The 24,187-nt window shown below is 56.1% G+C and overlaps 2 protein-coding genes and 1 non-coding gene across 3 annotated transcripts; 2 read left to right on the top strand and 1 right to left on the bottom strand.

Annotated features, from left to right (window-relative positions):
* Nucleotides 1–252: 252 nt before the first annotated feature.
* On the top strand, nucleotides 253–12,056 carry LOC139585996 (AP-1 complex subunit sigma-1A). Its single transcript, XM_071419108.1, has 5 exons — nucleotides 253–483; nucleotides 1,677–1,855; nucleotides 5,500–5,608; nucleotides 7,505–7,642; nucleotides 11,505–12,056. The coding sequence occupies exons 1-5, from the start codon at nucleotides 280–282 to the stop codon at nucleotides 11,550–11,552; spliced, it is 678 nt and encodes a 225-aa protein (XP_071275209.1). The 5' UTR covers nucleotides 253–279; the 3' UTR covers nucleotides 11,553–12,056.
* Nucleotides 12,057–12,834: 778 nt separating this feature from the next.
* On the bottom strand, nucleotides 12,835–17,140 carry LOC139585995 (uncharacterized). Its single transcript, XM_071419107.1, has 5 exons — nucleotides 16,991–17,140; nucleotides 14,414–15,587; nucleotides 13,464–14,362; nucleotides 13,291–13,370; nucleotides 12,835–12,982 (listed from the first exon to the last, which is right to left on the bottom strand). The coding sequence occupies exons 2-4, from the start codon at nucleotides 15,580–15,582 to the stop codon at nucleotides 13,306–13,308; spliced, it is 2,133 nt and encodes a 710-aa protein (XP_071275208.1). The 5' UTR covers nucleotides 15,583–15,587; nucleotides 16,991–17,140; the 3' UTR covers nucleotides 12,835–12,982; nucleotides 13,291–13,305.
* A 6,868-nt stretch (nucleotides 17,141–24,008) lies between these two features.
* Nucleotides 24,009–24,082, top strand: TRNAT-AGU (transfer RNA threonine (anticodon AGU)). The gene has a single exon. It is a non-coding gene; the product is annotated as a tRNA-Thr (tRNA).
* The last annotated feature ends 105 nt before the right edge of the window (nucleotides 24,083–24,187 follow it).

The raw sequence follows: 24,187 nt of genomic DNA, 5'->3' as shown, positions 1-24,187 counted from the left end.
CCCCTTTTTCCCCCCAAATCCTCCTCCGTTACCATAGCAACACCTCCATAGCAACCGTTACCCGCCAACGCCGCGTTGCCAAGGCAACGGCCCCGCCCCCTTCGCCTTAAACCACGCCCCTTCCCCGTTACCACGGCGGGAAGCGCGCCCCGGTTACCGTGGCGACAAGCCCCGCCCACTCCCCGTTGCTATGGAAACCCCCCGCCCTATCAGCGGTCAGCCGCTCCCTAAACCACGCCCCTTGGACGGTCGCTATGGCGACACACCGCGCCCCGGCGCATGCGCGGTGACGTCACACCCGGAAGCGGCGGGCCCGGCGCGGCGCTGCCGGAGGCGCGGAGCGGCCCCGTCCGACCCCCCCCGACCCCCGGGACCCCTCCGGGACCCCCTCCCGGACCCCCCCCGACCCCTCCCCGACCCCTCCCCGAGGCCCCGGGCCCGGCTTCGGCCGCGGCCCCTCCCCCCCCGGGACCCGGCGCTATGGTGAGCAAGGGGGGAGGGGCGGCGGCGGTCACGTGGTTGGGGAGGGGGCGGTCACGTGGGAGGGGAGGATTGGGGGGTGACCTCGGTGGTGGGGTGACCTTTGACCTTTGGGCACGTGACCCCCGGGGTTCCCACGGTGGGGGGGGGAAGGGACCGAGATTTTCCCGGGGTTCGATCCCACGTGACCTCACCCCTCCCCCCCACCCCTTGCCGGTGGCACGTGACTGTGAAGACCCCTCCCCCCAGCCCCAAAATCCCCCGAAATCTCCCCAAAATCCATCCCCGGACCCCAAATCCCTCCAAAATACCCCTAAAATCCTTCCCCCAACCCCAAAATCCTCCCAAATCTCCCCAAAATCCATCCCCGGAGCCCAAATCCCCCCAAAACTCCCCCAAATCCCATCCCAGTCCCTCCCAGTGACCTCAAATCTCCCAAACTCCCCCAGACTCCCCCAATCCCCTCCCAGTTGCTCCCAGTGACCCAAAATCCCCCCAAAATCCCCCCAAAATGTCACAAACCCCTCCCAAATCTCCCCCAATCCCCTCCCAGTCCCTCCCAGTTCCTCCCAGTCCCTCCAGTGACCCCAAACTCCCCAAAACTCCCCCAAATCCCTCCAAAAAAAGCCCCCAAATCTCCCCAAAACCCCCTCCCAGTCCCTCCCAGTTCATTCCCAGTCCCTCCCAGTTGCTCCCAGTGCCCCCAAATCCCCCCAAAATGTCACAAAACCCCCCCAGATCCCCCCAGTCCCTCCCAGTCCCCCCCAGTTCCCTCCCAGTCCCTCCCAGTTCCCTCCCAGTCTCTCCCAGTCCCCTCCTAGTCCCTCCCAGTTGCTCCCAGTGCCCCCAAATCCCCCCCAAATGTCACAAAACCCCCCCAGATCCCCCCCAAACCCCCTCCCAGTCCCCCCCAGTTCCCTCCCAGTTGCTCCCAGTCCCTCCCAGTCCCTCCCAGTTGCTCCCAGTCCCTCCCAGTCCCTCCCAGTTGCTCCCAGTGCCCCCAAATCCCCCCAAAATGTCACAAAACCCCCCAGATCCCCCCAGTCCATCCCAGTCCCTCCCAGTTCCCTCCCAGTCCCTCCCAGTCTCTCCCAGTCCATCCCAGTCCCTCCCAGTCCCTCCCAGTCCCTCCCAGTCCCCTCCCAGTCGCTCCCAGTCCCTCCCAGTTCCCTCCCAGTGACCCCCAGCCCCCCCAGATGCGGTTCATGCTGCTGTTCAGCCGCCAAGGGAAGCTGAGGCTGCAGAAGTGGTACCTGGCCACGGCCGACAAGGACAAGAAGAAGATGGTGCGGGAGCTGATGCAGGTGGTGCTGGCCAGGAAGCCCAAGATGTGCAGCTTCCTCGAGTGGAGGGACCTCAAGGTGGTCTACAAGAGGTAAAAAAAAACAAAAAAAATACCCAAAAGAATGGTCAAAAGTGAGGTTTGGTCACCAAAAATAAAATGGAAATGTTGAGGGAAAATCGGGAAAAAAAAAACCCCAAAAGTGAGGTTTGGTCACCAAAAATAAAATGGAAATATTGAGGGAAAATCGGGAAAAAAAAAACCCAAAAGAATGGTCAAAAGTGAGGTTTGGTAATCAAAAATAAAATGAAAATGTTGAGGGAAAATTGGAAAAAAAAAACCCCAAAAGAATGGTCAAAAGTGAGGTTTGGTCACCAAAAATAAAATGGAAATGTTGAGGGAAAATCGGGAAATAAAAATTCAAAAGAATGGTGAAAAGTGAGGTTTGGTAATCAAAAATAAAATGAAAATGTTGAAGGAAAAGAGGAAAAAAAACGCAAAAGAATGGTGAAAAGTGAGGTTTGGTAATCAAAAATAAAATGAAAATGTTGAAGGAAAAGAGGAAAAAAAATAAACTAAAAGAATGGTCAAAAGTGAGGTTTGGTCACCAAAAATAAAATGGAAAAGTTGAGGGAAAATCGGGAAAAAAAAAACCCCAAAAGTGAGGTTTGGTCACCAAAAATAAAATGGAAATATTGAGGGAAAATCGTGAAAAAAATACCCAAAAGAGTGGTCAAAAGTGAGGTTTGGTCACCAAAAATAAAATGGAAAAGTTGAGGGAAAATTGGGAAAAAAATAAACAAAAAGAATGGTGAAAAGTGAGGTTTGGCCACCAAAAATAAAATGAAAAAGTTGAGGGAAAATTGGAAAAAAAAAACCCCAAAAGAATGGTCAAAAGTGAGGTTTGGTCACCAAAAATAAAATGGAAAAGTTGAGGGAAAATCGGAAAAAAAAACCAACCAAAAGAATGGTGAAAAGTGAGGTTTGGTCACCAAAAATAAAATGGAAAAGTTGAGGGAAAATTGGAAAAAAAAAACAACAAAAGAATGGTGAAAAGTGAGGTTTGGTCACCAAAAATAAAATGGAAAAGTTGAGGGAAAATTGGAAAAAAAAACCCCAAAAGAATGGTCAAAAGTGAGGTTTGGTCACCAAAAATAAAATGGAAATATTGAGGGAAAATCGGGAAAAAAAACCCCAAAAGAATGGTCAAAAGTGAGGTTTGGTCACCAAAAATAAAATGGAAATGTTGAGGGAAAATCGGGAAATAAAAATTCAAAAGAATGGTGAAAAGTGAGGTTTGGTAATCAAAAATAAAATGAAAATGTTGAAGGAAAAGAGGAAAAAAAATAAACTAAAAGAATGGTCAAAAGTGAGGTTTGGTCACCAAAAATAAAATGGAAATGTTGAGGGAAAATTGGAAAAAAAACCCCAAAAGAATGGTCAAAAGTGAGGTTTGGTCACCAAAAATAAAATGGAAAAGTTGAGGGAAAATCGGGAAAAAAAAACCCCAAAAGTGAGGTTTGGTCACCAAAAATAAAATGGAAATATTGAGGGAAAATCGGGAAAAAAAAACCCAAAAGAATGGTCAAAAGTGAGGTTTGGTCACCAAAAATAAAATGGAAATGTTGAGGGAAAATTGGAAAAAAAAAACAACAAAAGAATGGTCAAAAGTGAGGTTTGGTCACCAAAAATAAAATGGAAATGTTGAGGGAAAATCGGGAAATAAAAATTCAAAAGAATGGTGAAAAGTGAGGTTTGGTAATCAAAAATAAAATGAAAATGTTGAAGGAAAAGAGGAAAAAAAATAAACTAAAAGAATGGTCAAAAGTGAGGTTTGGTCACCAAAAATAAAATGGAAAAGTTGAGGGAAAATCGGGAAAAAAAAACCCCAAAAGTGAGGTTTGGTCACCAAAAATAAAATGGAAATATTGAGGGAAAATCGTGAAAAAAATACCCAAAAGAATGGTCAAAAGTGAGGTTTGGTAATCAAAAATAAAATGAAAATGTTGAAGGAAAAGAGGAAAAAAAATAAACTAAAAGAATGGTCAAAAGTGAGGTTTGGTCACCAAAAATAAAATGGAAATGTTGAGGGAAAATTGGAAAAAAAAAACAACCCCGGGTTTTGCGGCAAAAAAAAGGAATTTCAGAGCCAGAGATTGCGGGGTTGGCCATGGTTGGGTTGACCATGATGAGTTGACCATGGTCAAGTGACCATGGTTGGGTTGACCATCATGGGTTGATCTTCAGGAGTTGATCTTGATGGGTTGACCATGGTTGGGTTGACCATGATGAGTTGATCATGATGGGTTGACCATGGTCAATTGATCATGGTTGAGTTGACCATGATGAGTTGACTGTGGTTGGGTTGACCATGATGAGTTGACCATGGTCAGTTGGTCATGGTTGGGTTGACCATGGCTGGGTTGACCGTGATAGATTGACCTTCATGAGCTGACCATGGTTGGGTTGATCTTCATGAGTTGACTGTGGTCAGTTGACCATAGTTGGGTTGAGCATGGTCGGGTTGACCTTCATGACCGTGGTTGACCATGGTTGGGTTGATCTTCATGAGCTGACCATGATCAGTTGACCATAGTTGGGTTGAGCATGGTCGGGTTGATCTTCATGACCGTGGTTGACCATGGTTGGGTTGATTATGATTGGGTCGATCATGGTTGGGTTGATCGTGGTGGGTTGACCATCATGGGTTGATCTTCAGGAGTTGGTCATGGTTGGGTTGACCATGGTTGGGTTGACCGTGATGGGTTGATCACAGTTGGGTTGACCATGGTCAATTGATCATGGTTGGGTTGATCTTCATGGGTTGATCTTCAGGAGTTGACCATGGTTGGGTTGACCATGATGGGTTGACCGTGATAGATTGACCTTCATGAGCTGACCATGGTTGGGTTGATCTTCGTCAGTTGACCATAGTTGGGTTGACCATGGTCGGGTTGACCTTCATGACCATGCTTGACCATGGTTGGCTTGACCATGGTTGGCTTGATCTTCAGGAGTTGACCACGATGAGTTGACCATGGTTGGGTTGACCATGATGAGCGTGACCATGTTTGAGTTGACCGTGATGGGTTGATCTTCATGAGTTGATCATGGTTGGGTTGACCATGGTTGGGTTGACCATGGTTGGGTTGACCTTCATGAGCTGACCATGGTTGGCTTGACCACAATGGCTCAACCACCCTTGTCTTGACCATGGTGACCCCTGGGTTCTCCTCATGGCCACATCTCCATGCCACGATTGGTTCTGGTGGCCTTGGGGACATCCCCACCTCCACCATTGGGTCCTGGTGGCCTTGGGGACGTCCCCACCTCCACGTTGGGTCCTGGTGGCCATGGGGACATCTCCACCTCCATGATTGGTCCTGGTGGCCATGGGGACATCTCCACCTCCATGTTGGGTCCTGGTGGCCTTGGGGACGTCCCCACCTCCATGATTGGTCCTGGTGGCCTTGGGGACATCCCCACCTCCATGATTGGTCCTGGTGGCCTTGGGGACATCTCCACCTCCATGATTGGTCCTGGTGGCCTTGGGGACATCCCCACCTCCATGATTGGTCCTGGTGGCCTTGGGGACATCTCCACCTCCACGTTGGGTCCTGGTGGCCTTGGGGACATCCCCACCTCCATGATTGGTTCTGGTGGCCATGGGGACATCCCCACCTCCATGATTGGTCCTGGTGGCCTTGGGGACATCCCCACCTCCCGATGTCCCCCAGGTACGCCAGCCTCTACTTCTGCTGTGCCATCGAGGGCCAGGACAACGAGCTGATCACGCTGGAGCTCATCCACCGCTACGTGGAGCTGCTGGACAAGTACTTCGGCAGCGTGAGTGGGGACACGGCCCGGGGGGACACCGCGGGGACATCCTGGGGACATCCTGGGGACATCCTGGGGACATCCTGGGGACACCAGAAACATCTCAGGGGAGATCCCGGGGTCGCCAGGGACACCGGAAACATCTCAGGGACATCAGGGACACCTCAGGGACATCAGAAACATCTCAGGGAGATCCCGGGGTCGCCAGGGACACTGGAAACATCTCAGAGACATCCTGGGGACATCAGGGACACGTCAGGGTCACCAGAAACATCTCAGGGAGATCCTGGGGTCATCAGGGACACCAGAAACATCTCAGGGACATAAGGGACATCCTGGGGTCATCAGGGACATCTCAGGGACATCAGGGCCACCTCAGGGTCACCAGAAACATCTCAGGGACACCTCAGGGGCACCAGAAACATCTCAGGGGAGATCCCAGGGTCACCGGAAACATCTCAGGGACATCAGGGACATCCTGGGGTCATCAGGGACACCTCAGGGACATCAGAAACATCTCAGGGACATCCTCGGGTCATCAGGGGCACCGAGGAGACATCAGGGCCACCTCAGGGCTAGCAGGAACATCTCAAGGACATCAGGGACATCCTAGGGACATCAGGGCCACCTCAGGGACACCAGAAACATCTCAGGGACGTCAGGGACACCTCAGGGAGATCCTGGGGACACCAGAAACATCTCAAAGACATTGGGGACATGTCAGGGTCACCAGGGACACCTCAGGGACATCAGAAACATCTCAGGGACATCCTCGGGTCATCAGGGGCACCGAGGAGACATCAGGGCCACCTCAGGGCCAGCAGGGACATCTCAAGGACATCAGGGACATCCTGGGGTCACCAGGGACATCTCAAGGACATTGGGGCCACCTCAGGGACATCAGGGTCACATCAGGGTCACCAGGGCCACCTCAGAGTCACCAGAAATATCTCAAGGACATCAGGGTCACATCAGGGCCACCTCAGGGCCACCAGAAACATCTCAAGGATATCGTGGCCACCTCAGGGACATCAGGGTCACCTCAGGGTCACCAGGAACATCTCAAGGACATCGAGGACACCTCAGGGACATCAGGGTCACCTCAGGGTCACCAGGAACATCTCAAGGACATCAGGGACACCTCAGGGTCACCAGGGCCACCTCAGGGCCACCAGGGCCACCTCAGGGTCAGCAGGAACATCTCAAGGATATCGGGGACATCCTGGGGTCACCAGAAACATCTCAAGGACATCAGGGACACCTCAGGAACACCCCAGAGACATTAGGGTCGCCTCAGGGCCACCTCAGGGTCACCAGAAACATCTCAATGACATCAGGGCCACCTCAGGGCCAGCAGGAACATCTCAAGGACATCGAGGACAAGTCAGGGACATCAGGGACACCTCAGGGTCACCAGAAATATCTCAAGGACATTGGGGACACATCAGGGACATCCTGGGGTCACCAGGAACATCTCAAGGACATCGGAGCCACCTCAGGGACATCAGGGCCACCTCAGGGTCACCAGGAACATCTCAAGGATATCGGGGCCACCTCAGGGACATCGGGGCCACCTCAGGGTCACCAGGAACATCTCAAGGACATTGAGGACAAGTCAGGGACATCAGGGACACCTCAGGGTCACCAGAAACATCTCAAGGACATCAGGGACACCTCAGGGTCACCAGGAACATCTCAAGGACATTGGGGCCACCTCAGGGCCACCAGGGCCACCTCAGGGTCAGCAGGAACATCTCAAGGACATTGGGGCCACCTCAGGGACATCGGGGCCACCTCAGGGCCACCAGGGCCACCTCAGGGCCACCTCAGGGCCACCAGGGCCACCCCAAGTTCCCTGGAAGGCCCCGGGTGGCGCCAGGAGCCCGCGGTGTCCCGGTGCCGCAGGTCTGTGAGCTGGACATCATCTTCAACTTCGAGAAGGCGTACTTCATCCTGGACGAGTTCGTGATGGGCGGCGAGATCCAGGACACCTCCAAGAAAAGCGTCCTCAAGGCCATCGAGCAGGCGGACCTGCTGCAGGAGGTGGGGACGGCCCGGAAATCACAAAAAAAAACACAAAAAAACCTTAAAAAATTTAAAAAAATACCCCAAAAAATTAAAAAAAATCAACAAAAAAATCCCCCCCAAAAATCCCCCTAAAAAATCCCGAAAAAAACCAAAAAATCCCCCCAAAAATCCCAAAAAATCCCCTAAAAAATCCCGAAAAAACCCAAAAAATCCCCCCAAAAATCCCAAAAAATCCCCCCCCAAAAAATCCCCCCCAAAAATCCCCCAAAAAATCCCAAAAAATCCAAAAAAAAATCCCCCCCAAAAATCCCCAAAAAAATCCCCAAAAATGCCCCCAAAAAATCCCCCCCCAAAAATCACAAAAAAACCGCAAAAAATTTAAAAAAAACCCCAAAAATTAAAAAAAAAATCCCAAAAAATCCCCCCCCAAAATCCCCTAAAAAAATCCCCCCCAAAAATCCCCCCAAAAAATCCCTTAAAAAAATCCCCCCAAAAATCCCAAAAAATCCCCCCCAAAAATCACAAAAAATCCCCCCAAAAAATCACAAAAAATCCCCCAAAAACAACAACAACAAAAAAAATCCCAAAAAAGCCAGCGGGAGGGGTTGGAGAAGCCAAAAATCCATGGGGAGCTGCTGCAGGAGGTGGGGACGGCCTGGAAATCACCCAAAAAACCCCGAAAAAACCCAAAAAATCCCCCCAAAAATCACAAAAAATCCCCCCAAAAAATCCAAAAAAATCCCCCCCAAAAATCACAAAAAATCCCCCCAAAATCCCAAAAAATCCCCCCGAAAATCCCAAAAAATCCCCCCAAAAATCACAAAAAAATCCCCCCAAAAAATCCAAAAAAATCCCCCCCCGAAAAATCACAAAAAATCCCCCAAAAACAACAACAAAAAAAAAAATCCCAAAAAAGCCAGCAGGAGGGGTTGGAGAAGCCAAAAATCCACGGGGAGCTGCTGCAGGAGGTGGGGACGGCCCAGAAATCACCCAAAAAAACCCAAAAAATCCCCCCGAAAATCACAAAAAAATCCCCCCAAAAATCACAAAAAATCCCCCCCGAAAATCACAAAAAATCCCCCCCAAAAATCCCAAAAAATCCTCCCCGAAAATCACAAAAAATCCCCCCCAAAAATCCAAAAAAATCCCTCCGAAAATCACAAAAAAATCCCCCCAAAAAATCCCAAAAAATCCCCCCAAAAATCCCCGCAAAAATCCCAAAAAATCCACCAGGAAGGGTTGGGGACACCCCAAAATCCATGGGGGACCTTGTAGGATCATGGTGGCCCCAAAAATCCACTGGGAGGGGGTTGGGGACACCCCAAAAATGCCCAAAAATCCATGGGGACACCCCAGAATCCATGGGGACACCCCAAAATTCATGGGGACACCCCAGAATCCACGGGAGGTTCTTGTGGGGTCGTGGTGGCCCCAGAAATCCACGGGCAGGGGGGCAGGGACCCCCCCAAACTGGGATGGACCCCCCCAAACTGGGATGGACCCCCCTAAACTGGGATGGACCTGCCCAAACTGGGATGGACCCCCCTAAACTGGGATGGACCTGCCCAAACTGGGATGGACCTGCCCAAACTGGGATGGACCCCCCTAAACTGGGACAGAACCCCCCCAAACTGGGACAGAGCCCCCCCAAACTGGTTTTGAGCCCCCCCAAACTGGAATGGACCCCCCCTTAACTGGGATGGAGCCCCCCCAAACTGGGATTAAACCCCCCAAACTGGGTTTGACCCCCCCAAACTGGGATGGACCCCCTCAAACTGGTTTGAAACTCCCCCCAAAGTGGTTTTGAGCCCCCCCAGACTGGGTTTGGAGCCCCCCCAAAGTGGTTTGGAGCCCCCCCCCGTTTTGCTGCAGAGCTCGGGGGGGCCCCTCGGGCGCTGCAGGGAAATGAGTCACAGCTGCGGTGGCACCGCTGGCACTGTCACCTCCTGTGCCACCCCCACTGTGACACCCCGACCGTGTGACACACCCACCCCCCCAGTGTCACCCACCCTGTGTCACCCCCACTGTCACCTCCTGTGCCACCCCCATCGTGTGACACCCCCACCCTGTGACACCCCCCGAACATGTGACACCCCCCCCGAACATGTGACACCCACCCTGTGTCACCTCCTGTGCCACCCCCAGCCTGTGACACCCCCACCGTGTGACACCCCCCGAACATGTGACACCCACCCTGTGCCACCCCCACCCTGTGACACCCCCACCCCCCCAGTGTCACCCACCCTGTGCCACCCCCACCGTGTGACACCCCCACTGTGACACCCCCCGAACATGTGACACCCCCCCCCGTGTCACCCACCTTGTGCCACCCCCACCCTGTGCCACCCCCCCCCGAATATGTGACACCCCCACCCCTGTGCCACCCCCAGCCCCCCAAACAGGTGACGTCACCAATGTCACCTCCTGTGCCACCCCCACCCCTGTGACACCCCCCCAAATATGTGACACCCCCACCCCCCCCAAACAGGTGACGTCACCTGTGTCACCCCCACCCTGTGACACCCACCTGTGTCACCCCGACCCCCCCTGCTAAACAGGTGACGTCACCAGTGTCACCCCCCCCGTGTCACCCCCACCCTGTGCCACCACCCCAAACATGTGACACCCCCCCCCCAGGTGTCCCCAAATGCGTCCCCAGTGTCCCCACCCCCCCCAGGATGTCGCCCCCCCCCCCCAAAATGTGACGTCACCAGTGTCACCCCCCCGTGCCACCCCCCCCAAACATGTGACCCCCCCCCCCCCCAGGTGTCCCCAAATGCGTCCCCAGTGTCCCCCCAGTGCCACCACGCCCCCCCCAAAACAGGTGACGTCACCAGTGTCACCCCCCCCCAGTGTCACCTCCCCTTTGTCCCCCGCCCCTTTTCCCCCCACCCCCCCCCCCCAAATTTTGGGGTGTGTCCCCCCCCCCCCCCCCTTTCTACCTTCAAAATTTTAGGGGGAATTTTAGGGGGGATTTCCCTTTCATCCTCCCCAGAAACCCCCAAATTTTGGGGTTCCAACCCTCCCAAATTTTAAGGTCCAACCCCCCCCCCCCCCCCCAAATTTTGGGGTCTTCTCCCCCAAATTTTCGGTTCATTCCCCCTCAAATGTTGGGGTCCAACCTCCGGAAATTTTGGGGTCTTTTCCCCCCAAATTTTAAGGTCCAATCCCCCTCCAAATTTTGGGATCTTTCCCCCCAAATTTTGGGGTCTTTCCCCCCAAATTTTAAGGCCCAACCCCCCCAGATTTTGGGATCCAACCCTCCCAAATTTTGGGTTTTTTCCCCCAAATTTTGGGGTTTTCCCCCCAGATTTTGGGATCCAACCCCCCCAGATTTTGGAGTTTTTCCCTTCAAATTTTGAGGCCCAACCCCCCCAGATTTTGGTGTCTTTCCCCCCAAATTTTTGGGGTCATTCCCCCAAAATTTTAAGGTGCAACTCCCCCAGATTTTGGGGTTTTTCCCCTCAAATTTTGGGATCTTTCCCCCCAAATTTTAAGGCCCAACCCCGCCAGATTTTGGGATCCAACCCCCCCAAATTTTTGGGTCTTTCCCCCCAAATTTTAAGGTCCAACCCCCCCAGATTTTGGGGTCTTTTCCCCCCAAATTTTGGGATCTTCCCCCCAAATTTTTGGGTCTTTCCCCCCAAATTTTAAGGCCCAACCCCCCCCAGATTTTGGGGTTTTTCCCCTCAAATTTTGAGGTCCAACCCCCCCAAATTTTGGGGTTTTTCCCCCCAGATTTTGGGATCCAACCTCTCCCAAATATTGGGGTTTTTCCCCCAAATTTTGGGATCTTTCCCCCCCCCCCAAATTTTGGGGTTCTCCCCCATTTCCCCCCCTCCCCAAATTTAACCCCTTCTTTTCCCCCCCCCCCCAGGAGGACGAATCCCCCCGGAGCGTCCTGGAGGAAATGGGGCTGGCGTAGCCCCCCCCGAAACCCCCCCCAAAATTTTTGGGGACCCCCCCCCCGAAATTTTGGAACCCCCCCCCCCCCAAATTTTTGGGGACCCCATGGGACCAAATCCCAGCCTGGAGAAAAACGGGGGGGAGGGAGGGGACGCCCCCCCTATGGACCCCCCAAATTGTAAATATATCTATAAAGGGGGAGGGGGGGGGTCCCCAAAAATCTTTGGGGTCCCCAAATTTATTTTTTGGGGGGGGGGGGGGGTTCCCCAATATTTTTTTTAGGGTGGGGTCCCCAAATTTGGGAGTTTTCCCCCCCAAATTTCCCATATTCGGAGGGGATTCCTTTGAAGGTTCCCCCGACCCCGATTTTTTTGGGGATCCCCCCTCCAAAAAAAAATTTTTTTTGGGGACCCCCCCCCCAAATTTTTAGGGACCCCCCCCCCCTCAATGATGGGACCACGGAGCCAAAAAAAAAAAGAGGAAAAAAATTTAAAAATTTGGAATAAAATCTGTGGAGATTGGAGCTGAGCTTGGTGATTTTGGGGGGGTTTAAAAATGGGATTTTGGGGGGGCCCATTTGCTCCTTTTTGGGGTTATTTATCCTTTTTTGGGCCATTTTGTCATTTTTGGGGTTATTTTATCATTTTCGGGGTTGATTTCATGTTTTTGTGGGTTATTTTATCCTTTTTTGGGGTTTTTTTTAAATCACATTTTGGGGTTATTTTACCCCGTTTTGGGAGTTATTTTGCTCCTTTTTTGGGGTTATTTTATCCTTTTTAGGGCATTTTGTAATTTTTTGGGGTTATTTTATCATTTTTTGGGTTATTTTATCATTTTGGGGGGTTTTTTTACCCCATTTTTGGGGTCATTTATTCCCTTTTTGGGGTCATTTATTCCATTTTTGGGTTCATTTCTTCCCTTTTGGGGTCATTTCTTCCCTTTTTGGGTTCATTTCTTCTCTTTTTTAGGGTCATTAATTCTCCTTTTGGGTTCATTAATTCTCTTTTCGGGTTCATTTCTTCCATTTTTGGGGTCATTAATTCTCTTTTCGGGTTCATTTATTCCCCTTTTAGGGTCATTTATTCCCTTTTGGGTTCATTATTCTTATTTTGGGGTCATTTCTTCCTTTTTGGGTCCATTTATTCCCTTTTTGGGTTCATTTATTTCCCTTTTGGGTTCATTTCTTCCCTTTCTGTGTCCATTTATTCCATTTTTGGGTCCATTTCTTCCCTTTTTGGGGCTGTTTTACCCCTGGGGGGGCAGGAGGAGCCCCCACCCCCCCAAAAAACGGGAGGAACTCGTACTAAAATAGTCGCTTTTATTCGTTAGCAAAATTAGTGATTGGGGGCTTATTTACAGAGAACCCCCCGCGGGGAACTGGGAGGGACTGGGAGGGGACTGGGATGGACTGGGATAGACTGGGATGGACTGGGAGGGACTGGGAGGGAACTGGGAGGGACTGGGAGGGAACTGGGACAAACTGGGATAGACTGGGATGGACTGGGATGGACTGGGAATGAACTGGGAGGGACTGGGGGGAAACTGGGAGGGACTGGGATGGACTGGGAGGGACTGGGGGAAACTGGGAATGAACTGGATAGACTGGGAGGGACTGGGAGGGAACTGGGAGGGACTGGGAATGAACTGGGATAAACTGGAGGGACTGGGATGGACTGGGATAGAGTGGGATGGAACTGGGAGGGAACTGGGAGAGACTGGGAGGGAACTGGGAGAGATTGGGAGGAACTGGGAGGGACTGGGAGGGGATTGGGTTATACTGGAGGGACTGGGAGAGACTGGGATGGACTGGAATGAACTGGGATGGACTGGGAGGGAACTGGGAGAGACTGGGAGAGACTGGGATGGACTGGGAGGGACTGGGAGGGGACTGGAGCTGGAACTGGGATGGACTGGATGGACTGGGAGGGACTGGGAGGGAACTGGGAGGGAACTGGGGCCCAACGGTGACAAACTGGGAGCGGGACTGGGACAGGACTGGGCTTAACTGGGAGGGAGCAGGAACCGGAACCATGAGACCGGGACAAGGGGTGGGAACTCCACAACCAGAACTGGGACAAACTGGGACGAACTGGGACGAACTGGGAGGGGCCAACGCACCCGAGCACGGATGGGAGGGGAGGGGAAGGGGGTGGGGGAGGGGGGGGGGGGTTGGGGGTTTGTTTTATTTTTTTTTTTTTTTTTTTGTGGGGGGCGGGGAACCCCCCCCAAAACTCAGGGGTACCCGCGGGGGGGGCTCCCAAAACCCTCTCCAGGAATTTCTGCACCTGGCGCTCCCTCAGCGGGGCCGGGGGGGCGCCGGGGCAGGAAAGTCTGGCCGGGCTCGGCTCCGGCGGCCGCGCCCTGGCTTTGGGCGGCTTCGGCAGCGGCGGCGGCGGCGTCTCCTCATCCTCATCATCATCACCATCATCATCATCGCCAGCCCCGGGCGGCGCCGCCGCCACGGCCGCCAGGGCCATGCCCGTGGCCGCCGCCGCCGCCTCCTCCTCCTTGCGCTTCTGCTCCACGTCGTGGATGATGTCCACCACGTCGTCGGCCGGCAGGTGCAGCCTGCTGGACAGCTCGATCAGTTGGTCGATGGTGCCGGGGTCCAGCTCGTCCACCTCGGCCGGGTCCTGCGGCGACGCCTCCTCCGAATCGCCGGCGGCCGCCTCCGAGGATGACGACGGGGACGAAGGCGCCGCGATGCGGTTGCCCCGGTGGCCCCGCGCCGGGAGGATCTCGTTGTCCTCCAAGCCGCCGTTGCCATCGAGGTCCCCGAAGCCGCTCCTGATCTTGAAGGCGCCGCCCAGGGCGTCGTTGGCCTTCGAGGCGGCCGAGTCCTCTTTGAGCTTGAAGCGCCGGTTGACGTTGGCCTTCGAGGCGGCCGAGTCCTCTTTGAGCTTGAAGCGCCGGTTGACCTTGAAGACCTCGTTGGCGTCGTTGGCGTCGTAGGCGCCCTTGTAGGCGTCGAGGTCGTTGAATCTCTCCTTGGGCTTGTAGGCGTCAAAGTCGTCGTTGAGGTCGTTGCCAAAAGCGAATCTGTCCTTGGTCCTGTAGGTCTGGTGGTCACCGAGGTCATCGTTGAGGTCAAATCTGTCCTTGGTCCTGTAGGCCTGGTGGTCACCGAGGTCATCGTTGAGGTCAAATCTGTCCCTGGTCCTGTAGGTTTGGTGGCCGTCGAGGTCATCGTTGAGGTCATTGCCAAGGCTGAACCTGTCCTTGGTCTTGTAGGCACCAAGGTCATCGTTGAGGTCGTTGCTGAGGTCAAACCTGTCCTTGGTCCTGTAGGCCTGGTGGTCACCAAGGTCATCGTTGAGGTCAAACCTGTCCTTGGTCCTGTAGGCCTGGTGGTCACCGAGGTCATCGTCGAGGTCATCGCCGAGACCAAACCTGTCCTTGCCCTTGCGGCCACCGAGGTCATCGTCGAGGTCCAGACCAAACCCATCCTTCCTCTTATAACCCCCAAACTCCTCACCGGCCTCATCCTCCTCTTCCTCACCGCCAAACCCATCCTTCCCGTCCCCAAACCCTTCCTCCACCTCCTCCTCCTCCTCCTCGGACCGTTTATCCTCGGCCACGGCGCCTCCGGGCCCTCTCAGCAGGTAGCGCAGCAGAAGATCCGAGGCCAGGTCGGCCAAACGCTCCTCCTCGGCCGCCGCCTTCCTCGCCGCCTGCGCCTGCCGCCGGCTCTCGGCCAGCTCCTGGTAGCGCCGCTCCAGCAGCCGATGCTCCAGGCTCTGCTGCTGCCGCAGCTGCCGCGAGCTCGCCCAGCCCAGCTCCCGCTCCCGCTCCCGGTCCCGCTGCCGGTCCCGCTTGGCCTCGGCGCGGAGCCGCCCCAGCTCCTGCAGCTCCTTCAGCACCTCGGAGCGCGGCGGCGGCGGCGGCAGCGGGGAGCGCTTGGACACCGAGTGAGGGCCGGGGGTGGCGGAGGCGGCGGCGCTCGGGGCGGTCCTGGGGGGTTGCGGGGTGGGCTGGGGGCGGCTCTGGACGAGGAGGGTGATGGAGAGGAGGAGGGCGGCGCTGCGGAGGGGGCGAGGAGGGGGCGCCATGGTGCCTGGGGGGGGGAGATGGGGGGGAAAGAAAAGGGGGGGGGTGAGAGCTGAAATTTGGGGTGGGGTCCCCAAGCACCGCCCCGGGTGACGTCATTGACCCCGCCCCACCTCGCGGCGTGGGGGTGTCCCCGCCCCATCCCATCCCCCATCCCCAGCGGGGGTTTTGTCACTCTGGGGTTCCCAAGGGACCCCCCCCGTGTCCCTCATGTCACCCCAAGGACCCCCAGGAACCCCCCAGAGGGACACAGGTGTGAGCACACAGAACACAGGTGCAGGTGTGAACACACACGGAACACACACAAAACACACACAGAACACACAGGTGCAGGTGTGAGCACACAGGTGTGAGCACACAGGTGTGAGCACACAGAACACACACAAGTGTGAACACAGGGGTGTGAATGCTCAGGTGTGAACACACACAGAACACACAGAACACACACAGAACACACACGCACAGGTGAGAGCAGACACAGGTGTGAGCACACACACACACACACAGGTGTGAGCACCTGGGGAACACCCACACGCACACACAGGTGACACACGCAGGGTGACACACGCAGGGTGACACTCACAGGGTGACGCATGGTGACACACACGGGGTGACACACAGAGGGTGACACACGCAGGGTGACACACTCATGGTGACACATCCCCAGGTGACACACGCACAGGTGTGAGCACCTGGGGAACACACATACATGACACACACACGTGACACACGCAGGGTGACACACGCAGGGTGACACACGCAGGGTGACACACGCGGGTCCCAGGCAACGAACACACACGGACAGGTGTGCACACAGACACACACACAGAGAACACGCGTGGAACACACAGGTGTGAACGCACAGGCGTGAACACACCTGGAACACACACGGAAAACACACCTGGAGCACGCCCACACACGCATGTGAACACACCTGGGTCACACACACACACCTGGAGCACACGCATGTGAACACACCTGGGTCACACACATACACCTGGAGCACACACGTGTGAACACACCTGGGTCACGCCCACACGCCTGGGTGCACGCGCGCACGCGCGTGACCACGCCCACTCCCCGCGCGCGCGCGCGCGCCGAGCCCCCCACGTGCGCTCGCGCTCCCCCGCACGTGAGCGACCCCTCCCCCCCACCCCTCCCCCATCCTTCCCACTCCCCCCACGGCCACACCCACGCGGATCCCGCCCCTCCCCCTCCCCCCTTCGGGATCGCCCCCCACGCGCGCCCATCTCCCCCCCTCCCCCTCCCCGCGCGCCCACGCGCTCCTCGCACCCCTCCCCCCGCCCCCACATTCCCGCCCCCTCCCCCACCCCAAAAAAACCCCCCATGTCGGAGGGGGGGGACACGACCCCACCCACCCCAAAACCCAAATGGGGAGGGGGCTCCTACCGGCTCCGGGGGGGTCTCGGCCGATCCGAGGGGGTCCCCCCCCCCTTTTTCCAGCCTGGGGGGGGGCGGTGCTCGGTGGGGGAGGGGCGCCAAAAATTGGTGGTGGAGGTGGGGGGGGGGGTCTTGAAGAAAAGTGGGGGAGGGGTCTCCAAGCGGGGGAGGGGGGACGGGAGGGGGGTCCCGATAAGGGACGGGGGGGAGGGGAGAGGGGGGGGGAGGGGGCTCAGGTGAAGGGGAGGGGTCGCGGTGAGAGAAGGGGGGAAGCGAGCGGGGGGGGGAGGGGTCGCGGTGGTCTCGCCGCCGTCTCGCCCTTCAGCACCGCGGACAGCGCCGGCTCCGCCCCCTTTATACGCGCGGGGGCCCCACGTGGGGGGTCTCCGATGACGTCAATGGCCCATTCATAAAATCCGGCCGGGCCCGGGGAATGAAAAAAAAAAAAAAAAAAAAAAAAAAAAGGGGTGGGGTCGTGGAGGAGGGGGGGGGAAGGGGGGGGGGGGAACCTCGCGCATGCGCAGAGAGCCCCGCCGCGGAGGGATGAATGAACGCGGGGGGATGAATGGGAGGGGGGGGTGGGGCGGGGCTGGGGGGGGATGAATGGGGTGGGGGGGGTTAAATGGGGCTGGGGGCATGAATGGGGTGGGGGTGGTTAAATGGGGCTGGGGGACAATGGGGGGAAATGGGGCTGGGGGGATTAATGGGGCTGGGGGTGATAAATGGGGTGGGGGGGTTAAATGGGGCTGGGGGGTTAAATGGGGCTGGAGGGGGCATGAATGGGATGGGGGCGGTGGGGGATTAAAATGGGGCTGGGGGCGATTAATGGGGCTGGGGGTGATTAATGGGTGGGGGGGTTAAATGGGGCTGGGGGTGATTAATGGGATTGGGGAGGTTAATTAGGGCTGGGGCGTGAATGGGGCAGGGAGATGAATGGGGTGGGAAAGGGAATGAATGGGGCTGGGGGAGAATGAATGGGGCTGGGGGTTAATTGTGGCTGGGGGCTAAAATTAATGGGGCTGGGGGTTAATTAGGGCTGGGGGTTAATTAGGGCTGGGGGTTAATTAGGGCTGGGGGCTTCATTTGGAGCTCGAAGGGGATGAATGGGACGGAGGCGTGAATGAGTCTGGGGGCATGAAAAGGGCGGGGGAAAGGAATGAATGGGGCTCGGAGGGCATGAATGGGGCCGGGGGATGAATGAATGGGGCTGGGCGTGAATGGGGGCTGGACGTGAATGAGTCTGGGAGGGGATGAATGGGGCTGGGGGTTAATTAGCTCTGGGGGTTAATTAGCGCTGGGGGTTAATTAGGGCTGGGGGTTAATTAGCTCTGGGGGGTGAATGGGGCTGGAAGGGGATGAATGAACGGGGGGTGAATGAGTCTGGGGGGCACCAATGGGGCCGGGGGTGAATTCTGGGGGGGCTGTGACGCACACGGAGACCCCCCCTAGGCAGCCCCTATAGAGCCCTATAGGCCTGCACAGGGGTGTACACCCCTATAGACCTACACAGGCCCTACACACCCCTACACAGCCCTTACACAGCCCCTACACATCCCCTACACAGCCCTTACACATCCCCTACATAGCCCCTACACAGCCCCTACACAGCCCTTACACAGCCCCTACACATCCCCTACATATCCCCTACACACCCCCTACACGTCCCCTACACAGCCCCTACACAGCCCCTACACAGGCCCTACACAGGCCCTACACAGCCCCTACACACCCCCTACACATCCCCTACACACCCCCTACACATCCCCTACACACCCCCTACACAGCCCCTACACAGCCCCTACACAGCCCCTACACACCCCTTACACAGCCCCTACACAGCCCCTACACACCCCCTACACATCCCCTACACATCCCCTACACACCCCTTACACAGCCCCTACACAGCCCCTACACAGCCCCTACATGTCCCCTACACACCCACGCAGGCCTTACTCACACCTTACACACTCCTCTTTTAGCCCTACACAACCCCTACACATCCCCCAAGCTCCTATAGACCCCTACAGGCCCCCTATAGACCCCTATAGACACCTATGGACCCCTATAGATCCCTATAGACCCCTATAGATCCCTATGGGCCCCTATAGACCCCTATAGACACCTATAGACCCCTATGGGCACCTATAGATCCCTATAGACCCCTATAGATCCCTATAGACCCCTATAGATCCCTATAGACCCCTATAGGCTCCCATAGGCCCCTACAGACCCCTATAGACCCCTATAGGCCCCTATAGACCCCTATAGGCTCCTATAGCCCCTACAGGCCCCTATAGACCCCTATAGGCCCCTATAGACCCCTATAGATCCCTATGGGCACCTATAGACCCCTACACATCCCTATAGATCCCTATGGGCCCCTATAAAACCCTATAGACCCCTATAGACCCCTATAGGCCCTTATAGACCCCTATAGGCGCCTCCACACCCCTTGCACACCCCCTACACCCCGGCCCGCGTCCGTCCCTCCGTCCGTCCGTCCGTCCATCTGTCCGCGGGTGCCACACCCACCCATAGGCGCTCTGTCTATAGGGGCTGCGTGTGCTGCTGTGTCCCCACACGCACCCTATACGTCCCCATAAACATTTTATATGTTCTCGTACACATTCTATACGTTCCCATACGCATCCTGTATGTCCCCATGCGCATTTTATGTGTGTTCCTATACGCATTCTGTGTGTTCCCATATGCATTCTATACGTCCCCATACACATTCTATAGGTCCCCATACGCGTCCTGTAGGGTCCCCACACCCAATCCACCTCTAGGTCCCCATAGGCTCCCCGTGGCTCCCCGGGTGTCCCCTATGGCCGCCCCTATGGCTCTCCATGGGTCCCAATGGACCCACAGGTCCCCGTGCCTGCCCCTGTAGGTTCCTGTAGGTTCCCTATAGGTTCCCATAGGTCCCTATAGGTCCCCGAGCCCCGTCAGTCCCCTATAGCCCCCATAGGTCCCTCTCTGGCTCCCTCCATGGGTCCCAATGGCTCTTGCTGTAGGTCCCTATAGGTCCCTATGGGTCCCTATGGGTTTCTATAGGTTCCTATGGGTTCCTATGGGTCCCTATAGGTTCCTATGGGTCCCTATAGGTTCCTACAGGTCCCTATAGGTTCCTACGGGTTCCTATGGGTTTCTATCGGTTCCTACGGGTTCCTATGGGTTTCTATGGGTCCCTATAGGTCCCTACAGGTTCCTATGGGTTCCTATGGGTTTCTATGGGTCCCTATGGGTCCCTATAGGTCCCTACAGGTTCCTATGGGTCCCTATGGGTTCCTATGGGTTTCTATGGGTCTCTATAGGTCCCCATAGGTGGCCACGGCCCCCCAGACCCCCCCCGGTCCCCTATAGCCCCCATAGGTCCCTCCATGGGTCCCAATGGCTCTTGCTGTAGGTCCCTATGGGTCCATATGGGTTCCTATGGGTCCCTATGGGTTCCTATGGGTCCCTATGGATCCCCATAGGTGCCCATGGCCCCCCAGCCCCCCCCGGTCCCCTATAGCCCCCATAGGTGCCCCCCCCCAGCACTGCGGCCTCGGTGAGTCACCAATGCAGCTGCGGGGGGGGGGGGGAGGGGAGGGAGGGGGGGGGGGCCCGTGTGGAGCTCCCGCCCCTCCCCCACCCCTGGGGGGGCTCTGAGTCACCGGGGGGGGAGGGGGGATTTGGGGGATATGGGGGGGCTATAGGGGATATGGGGATATGGGGGATATGGGGGGGATATGGGGGGGATATGGGGGGTATGGGGATATGGGATATGGGGATATGGGGGGGCTATAGGGGATATGGGGATATGGGGGATATGGGGGATATGGGGGATATGGGGATATGGGGATATGGGGATATGGGGGATATGTGGGATATGGGGATATGGGGGATATGGGGATATGGGATATGGGGATATGGGGATATGGGGATATGGGGGATATGTGGGATATGGGGATATGGGGGATATGGGGATATGGGGATATGGGGATATGGGGATATGGGGATATGGGGATATGGGGGATATGGGATATGGGGATATGGGGATATGGGGATATGGGGATATGGGGGATATGGGGGATATGGGGATATGGGGGATATGGGGATATGGGGATATGGGGGATATGGGGGATATGGGGGGATATGGGGATATGGGGATATGGGGATATGGGGATATGGGGATATGGGATATGGGGATATGGGGATATGGGGATATGGGATATGGGGATATGGGGATATGGGGATATGGGGATATGGGGATATGGGGATATGGGGATATGGGGATATGGGATATGGGGATATGGGGATATGGGGATATGGGGGATATGGGGGATATGGGGATATGGGGGATATGTGGGATATGGGGGATATGGGGATATGGGATATGGGGGGATATGGGGATATGGGGGGGATATGGGGATATGGGGATATGGGGATATGGGGATATGGGGATATGGGGATATGGGGGATATGGGGATATGGGGATATGGGGGATATGGGGATATGGGGATATGGGATATGGGGAGGATATGGGGATATGGGGGATATGGGATATGGGGGGGGATATGGGGGATATGGGGATATGGGGATATGGGGATATGGGGATATGGGGATATGGGGGATATGGGGATATGGGGGATATGGGGGGGATATGGGGATATGGGGGATATGGGGATATGGGGATATGGGGATATGGGGGATATGGGGGATATGGGGATATGGGGGGATATGGGGGATATGGGGATATGGGGATATGGGGGATATGGGGATATGGGGGATATGGGGGGGATATGGGGATATGGGGGATATGGGGATATGGGGGATATGGGGATATGGGGATATGGGGGATATGGGATATGGGGATATGGGGATATGGGATATGCAGGGGGTTTCTATGGGTTCCTATAGGGTTCTACAGGGTTCTATAGGGTCCTATAGGTTCCTATAGGGTTCTATAGGTTCCTATAGGGTTCTGTAGGATATGAAGGGGTTCTATAGGGTCCTATAAGTTCCCATAGGGTTCTATAGGTTCCTATAAAGTTCTGTGGGGTTCTATAGGGTTCCTATAGGGTTCTATAGGATATGGGGGGTTCTATAGGGTTCCTATAGGTTCCCACACGATTCTATAGGATATGGGGGGGGTTCTATAGGGTCCCCATAGGGTTCTATAGGTTCCTATCGGTTTCCTATAGGGTTCTATAGGATATGGGGGGGTTCTATAGGGTTCTATAGGGTGCCCATAGGGTTCCCATAGGTTCCTATCGGTTCCTGTAGGGTCCATGGGGCCCCACTCGGGCCTCCCCCTCCCCCCCCCCCCCGCCGATGATTCACCCCTGCGGCATCGCCCCCGCCCCTCCCCCACCCCCAGCGTTCCCACGCGCCTCTTTTTGGGGGGGAGGGGGCGGCCGTGACGTCACCGCGGCGTCACGTGTGGCGTGGGGAGGGGGGGAAAGGGGCGGCACGAGCCGACCCCACCCCCACCCCCACCCCCCCCCCCCCCCCCCCCGTCCTTGGGGGGTGACCCCGAGTGGGGGAGGGGAAAATCGGGATCCCCCCCCACCCCGCCCCCGCCCCTCCCCCCTTTGCGTTGTCATGGCAACAGCGGCGCGGGAACAGCATCCCCCAGCAGCCCCTCCCCCACCGTTGCTATGGCGACCGTTGTTGGGGTGGGGGGGGACACACCCAAAAATCCCCACCAAGGACCCCTCCCCCACCGCGTGGGACCCTTCCCCCCCCCAAAAAAACCCCCCCAGGGTCCCTCAGGAACCCCTCCCCAAATTTCCACCCCCTCTAAAATCACCAAAATCCCCCCCAAAACCCCCCCCCAGGGTCACTCAGGACCCCTCTCCAAATTTCACCCCCCCAAAATCACCAAAATTCCCCCCAAAATCCCTGAGGACCCCCCGGGACCCCCCCCCCCAAATTCCTTCCCCACCAATGGAATCCCCCGGCGGTACCAATGGGGCCGCCCCCGCCGCGCCGGCCCCGCCGGCGGCCCCGTGGCGCAGCGGCAGCGCCGCCGCCCGCGGAGCTGAGGGCCGCGGGGTTCGAGTCCAGCCTGGGGAAGGAAGCGACACGCGTGGGACACCGGTGGCGGCGCCTCAAGTTGTCGCCCGGTGTCCCCGTTTCCACAACCGTTTCCTCCCCAATATTCCTCGTCCACGCGCTGGTTTTGCTCCCAATATCGCCAGTAACCTCTTGCCCCCCTCCCAGAGCCTTTTTTTCCTCTCCCAACTCTTCCCCCCATTCTCATCTTCCCGTTCCCCCTTTTTGTCCGCCCGATTTCCCCCCACAATTTCTCCTCTTTGCCCCCACATTCCTCGTCCATCCTATTCCCCAATTCCCCCCATTCTCCCCCTCATAATTCCCCCATTTCCCTCCTTGTCCCACCTCCCAAATTCCTTCCTTATCCCATCCCAAACCCCCAATCCCATTCTCCCGATTCTCCCCCGGTCTCTCTCTTATCCCACCCCAATCTTCCCTATTCTCGCCCTTAATTCCCTCCATTGTCCCCCCCAAAAATCCATCATACAATCCCCCCTTTATCCCACTCCAAAATCCCCCCCAAATCCTCCCCTTTATCCCACCCCAAAATCTCCCCCAAATCCTCCTCTTTACCCCACCCCAAAATCCCCCCAATCCTCCCGTATTCCCACCCCAAAATTCCCCCAAATCCCCCCCCTTATCCCACCTCAAAATTCCGCTCCAAAATCCCCCCTTATCCCACCCCAAAATCCCCCATATCCCACCTCAAAATCCCCCCAAATCCTCCCCTATTACCACCCCAAAATCTCCACGAAATCCCCCCATATCCCACCCCAAAATCCCCCCAAAAATTCCCCCAAATCCTCCCCTATTCCCACGCCAAATCCCCCCCAAAATCCGCCCCAATATTCCGCCTTTTATCCCACCCCAAAATCCCCCCAAAAGTCCCCCCCAAATTTTCCCCTCAGATCCCCCCTGCGCTGTCGCCCCCCGCGCATGCGCGCTGCAGGCGCGGGAAGGAGCCGGCGGAGCGAGCGGGGCAGGCGGCGCCGTGGCTTAGTTGGTTAAAGCGCCTGTCTAGTAAACAGGAGATCCTGGGTTCGAATCCCAGCGGTGCCTTTTACCCCGGCACCCACTTTTTTTTGGGGAGGGACACCCCCAGTTTCATGGTGGATATTCCATTTGAGGGGAAAACAACGAGTTTTGGGGAAAAAAAACCCCCGG

This window comes from Agelaius tricolor, unplaced genomic scaffold, assembly GCF_023055355.1.
Source record: "Agelaius tricolor isolate 1412-34295 unplaced genomic scaffold, bAgeTri1.0.p SCAF_99, whole genome shotgun sequence".
Classification (NCBI taxonomy): Eukaryota; Metazoa; Chordata; class Aves; order Passeriformes; family Icteridae; genus Agelaius; species Agelaius tricolor.
Note: the sequence above shows the minus strand (reverse complement) of the source record. Positions and strands in the feature narration are given on the sequence as shown.

Coding starts and splice junctions, on each gene's coding strand:
- LOC139585996 (XM_071419108.1), top strand. CDS start 280: ATGCGCGGTGACGTCACACCCGGAAGCGGCGGGCCCGGCGCGGCGCTG. Junction 484..1,676: donor CCCCGGGACCCGGCGCTATG/GTGAGCAAGGGG, acceptor CAGCCCCCCCAG/ATGCGGTTCATGCTGCTGTT. Junction 1,856..5,499: donor CTCAAGGTGGTCTACAAGAG/GTAAAAAAAAAC, acceptor GATGTCCCCCAG/GTACGCCAGCCTCTACTTCT.
- LOC139585995 (XM_071419107.1), bottom strand. CDS start 15,582: ATGGCGCCCCCTCCTCGCCCCCTCCGCAGCGCCGCCCTCCTCCTCTCC. Junction 14,363..14,413: donor CTCAAAGAGGACTCGGCCGC/CTCGAAGGCCAA, acceptor GGACTCGGCCGC/CTCGAAGGCCAACGACGCCC. Junction 13,371..13,463: donor TCCCTCCCAGTTCCCTCCCA/GTCCCTCCCAGT, acceptor AGTCTCTCCCAG/TTCCCTCCCAGTCCATCCCA.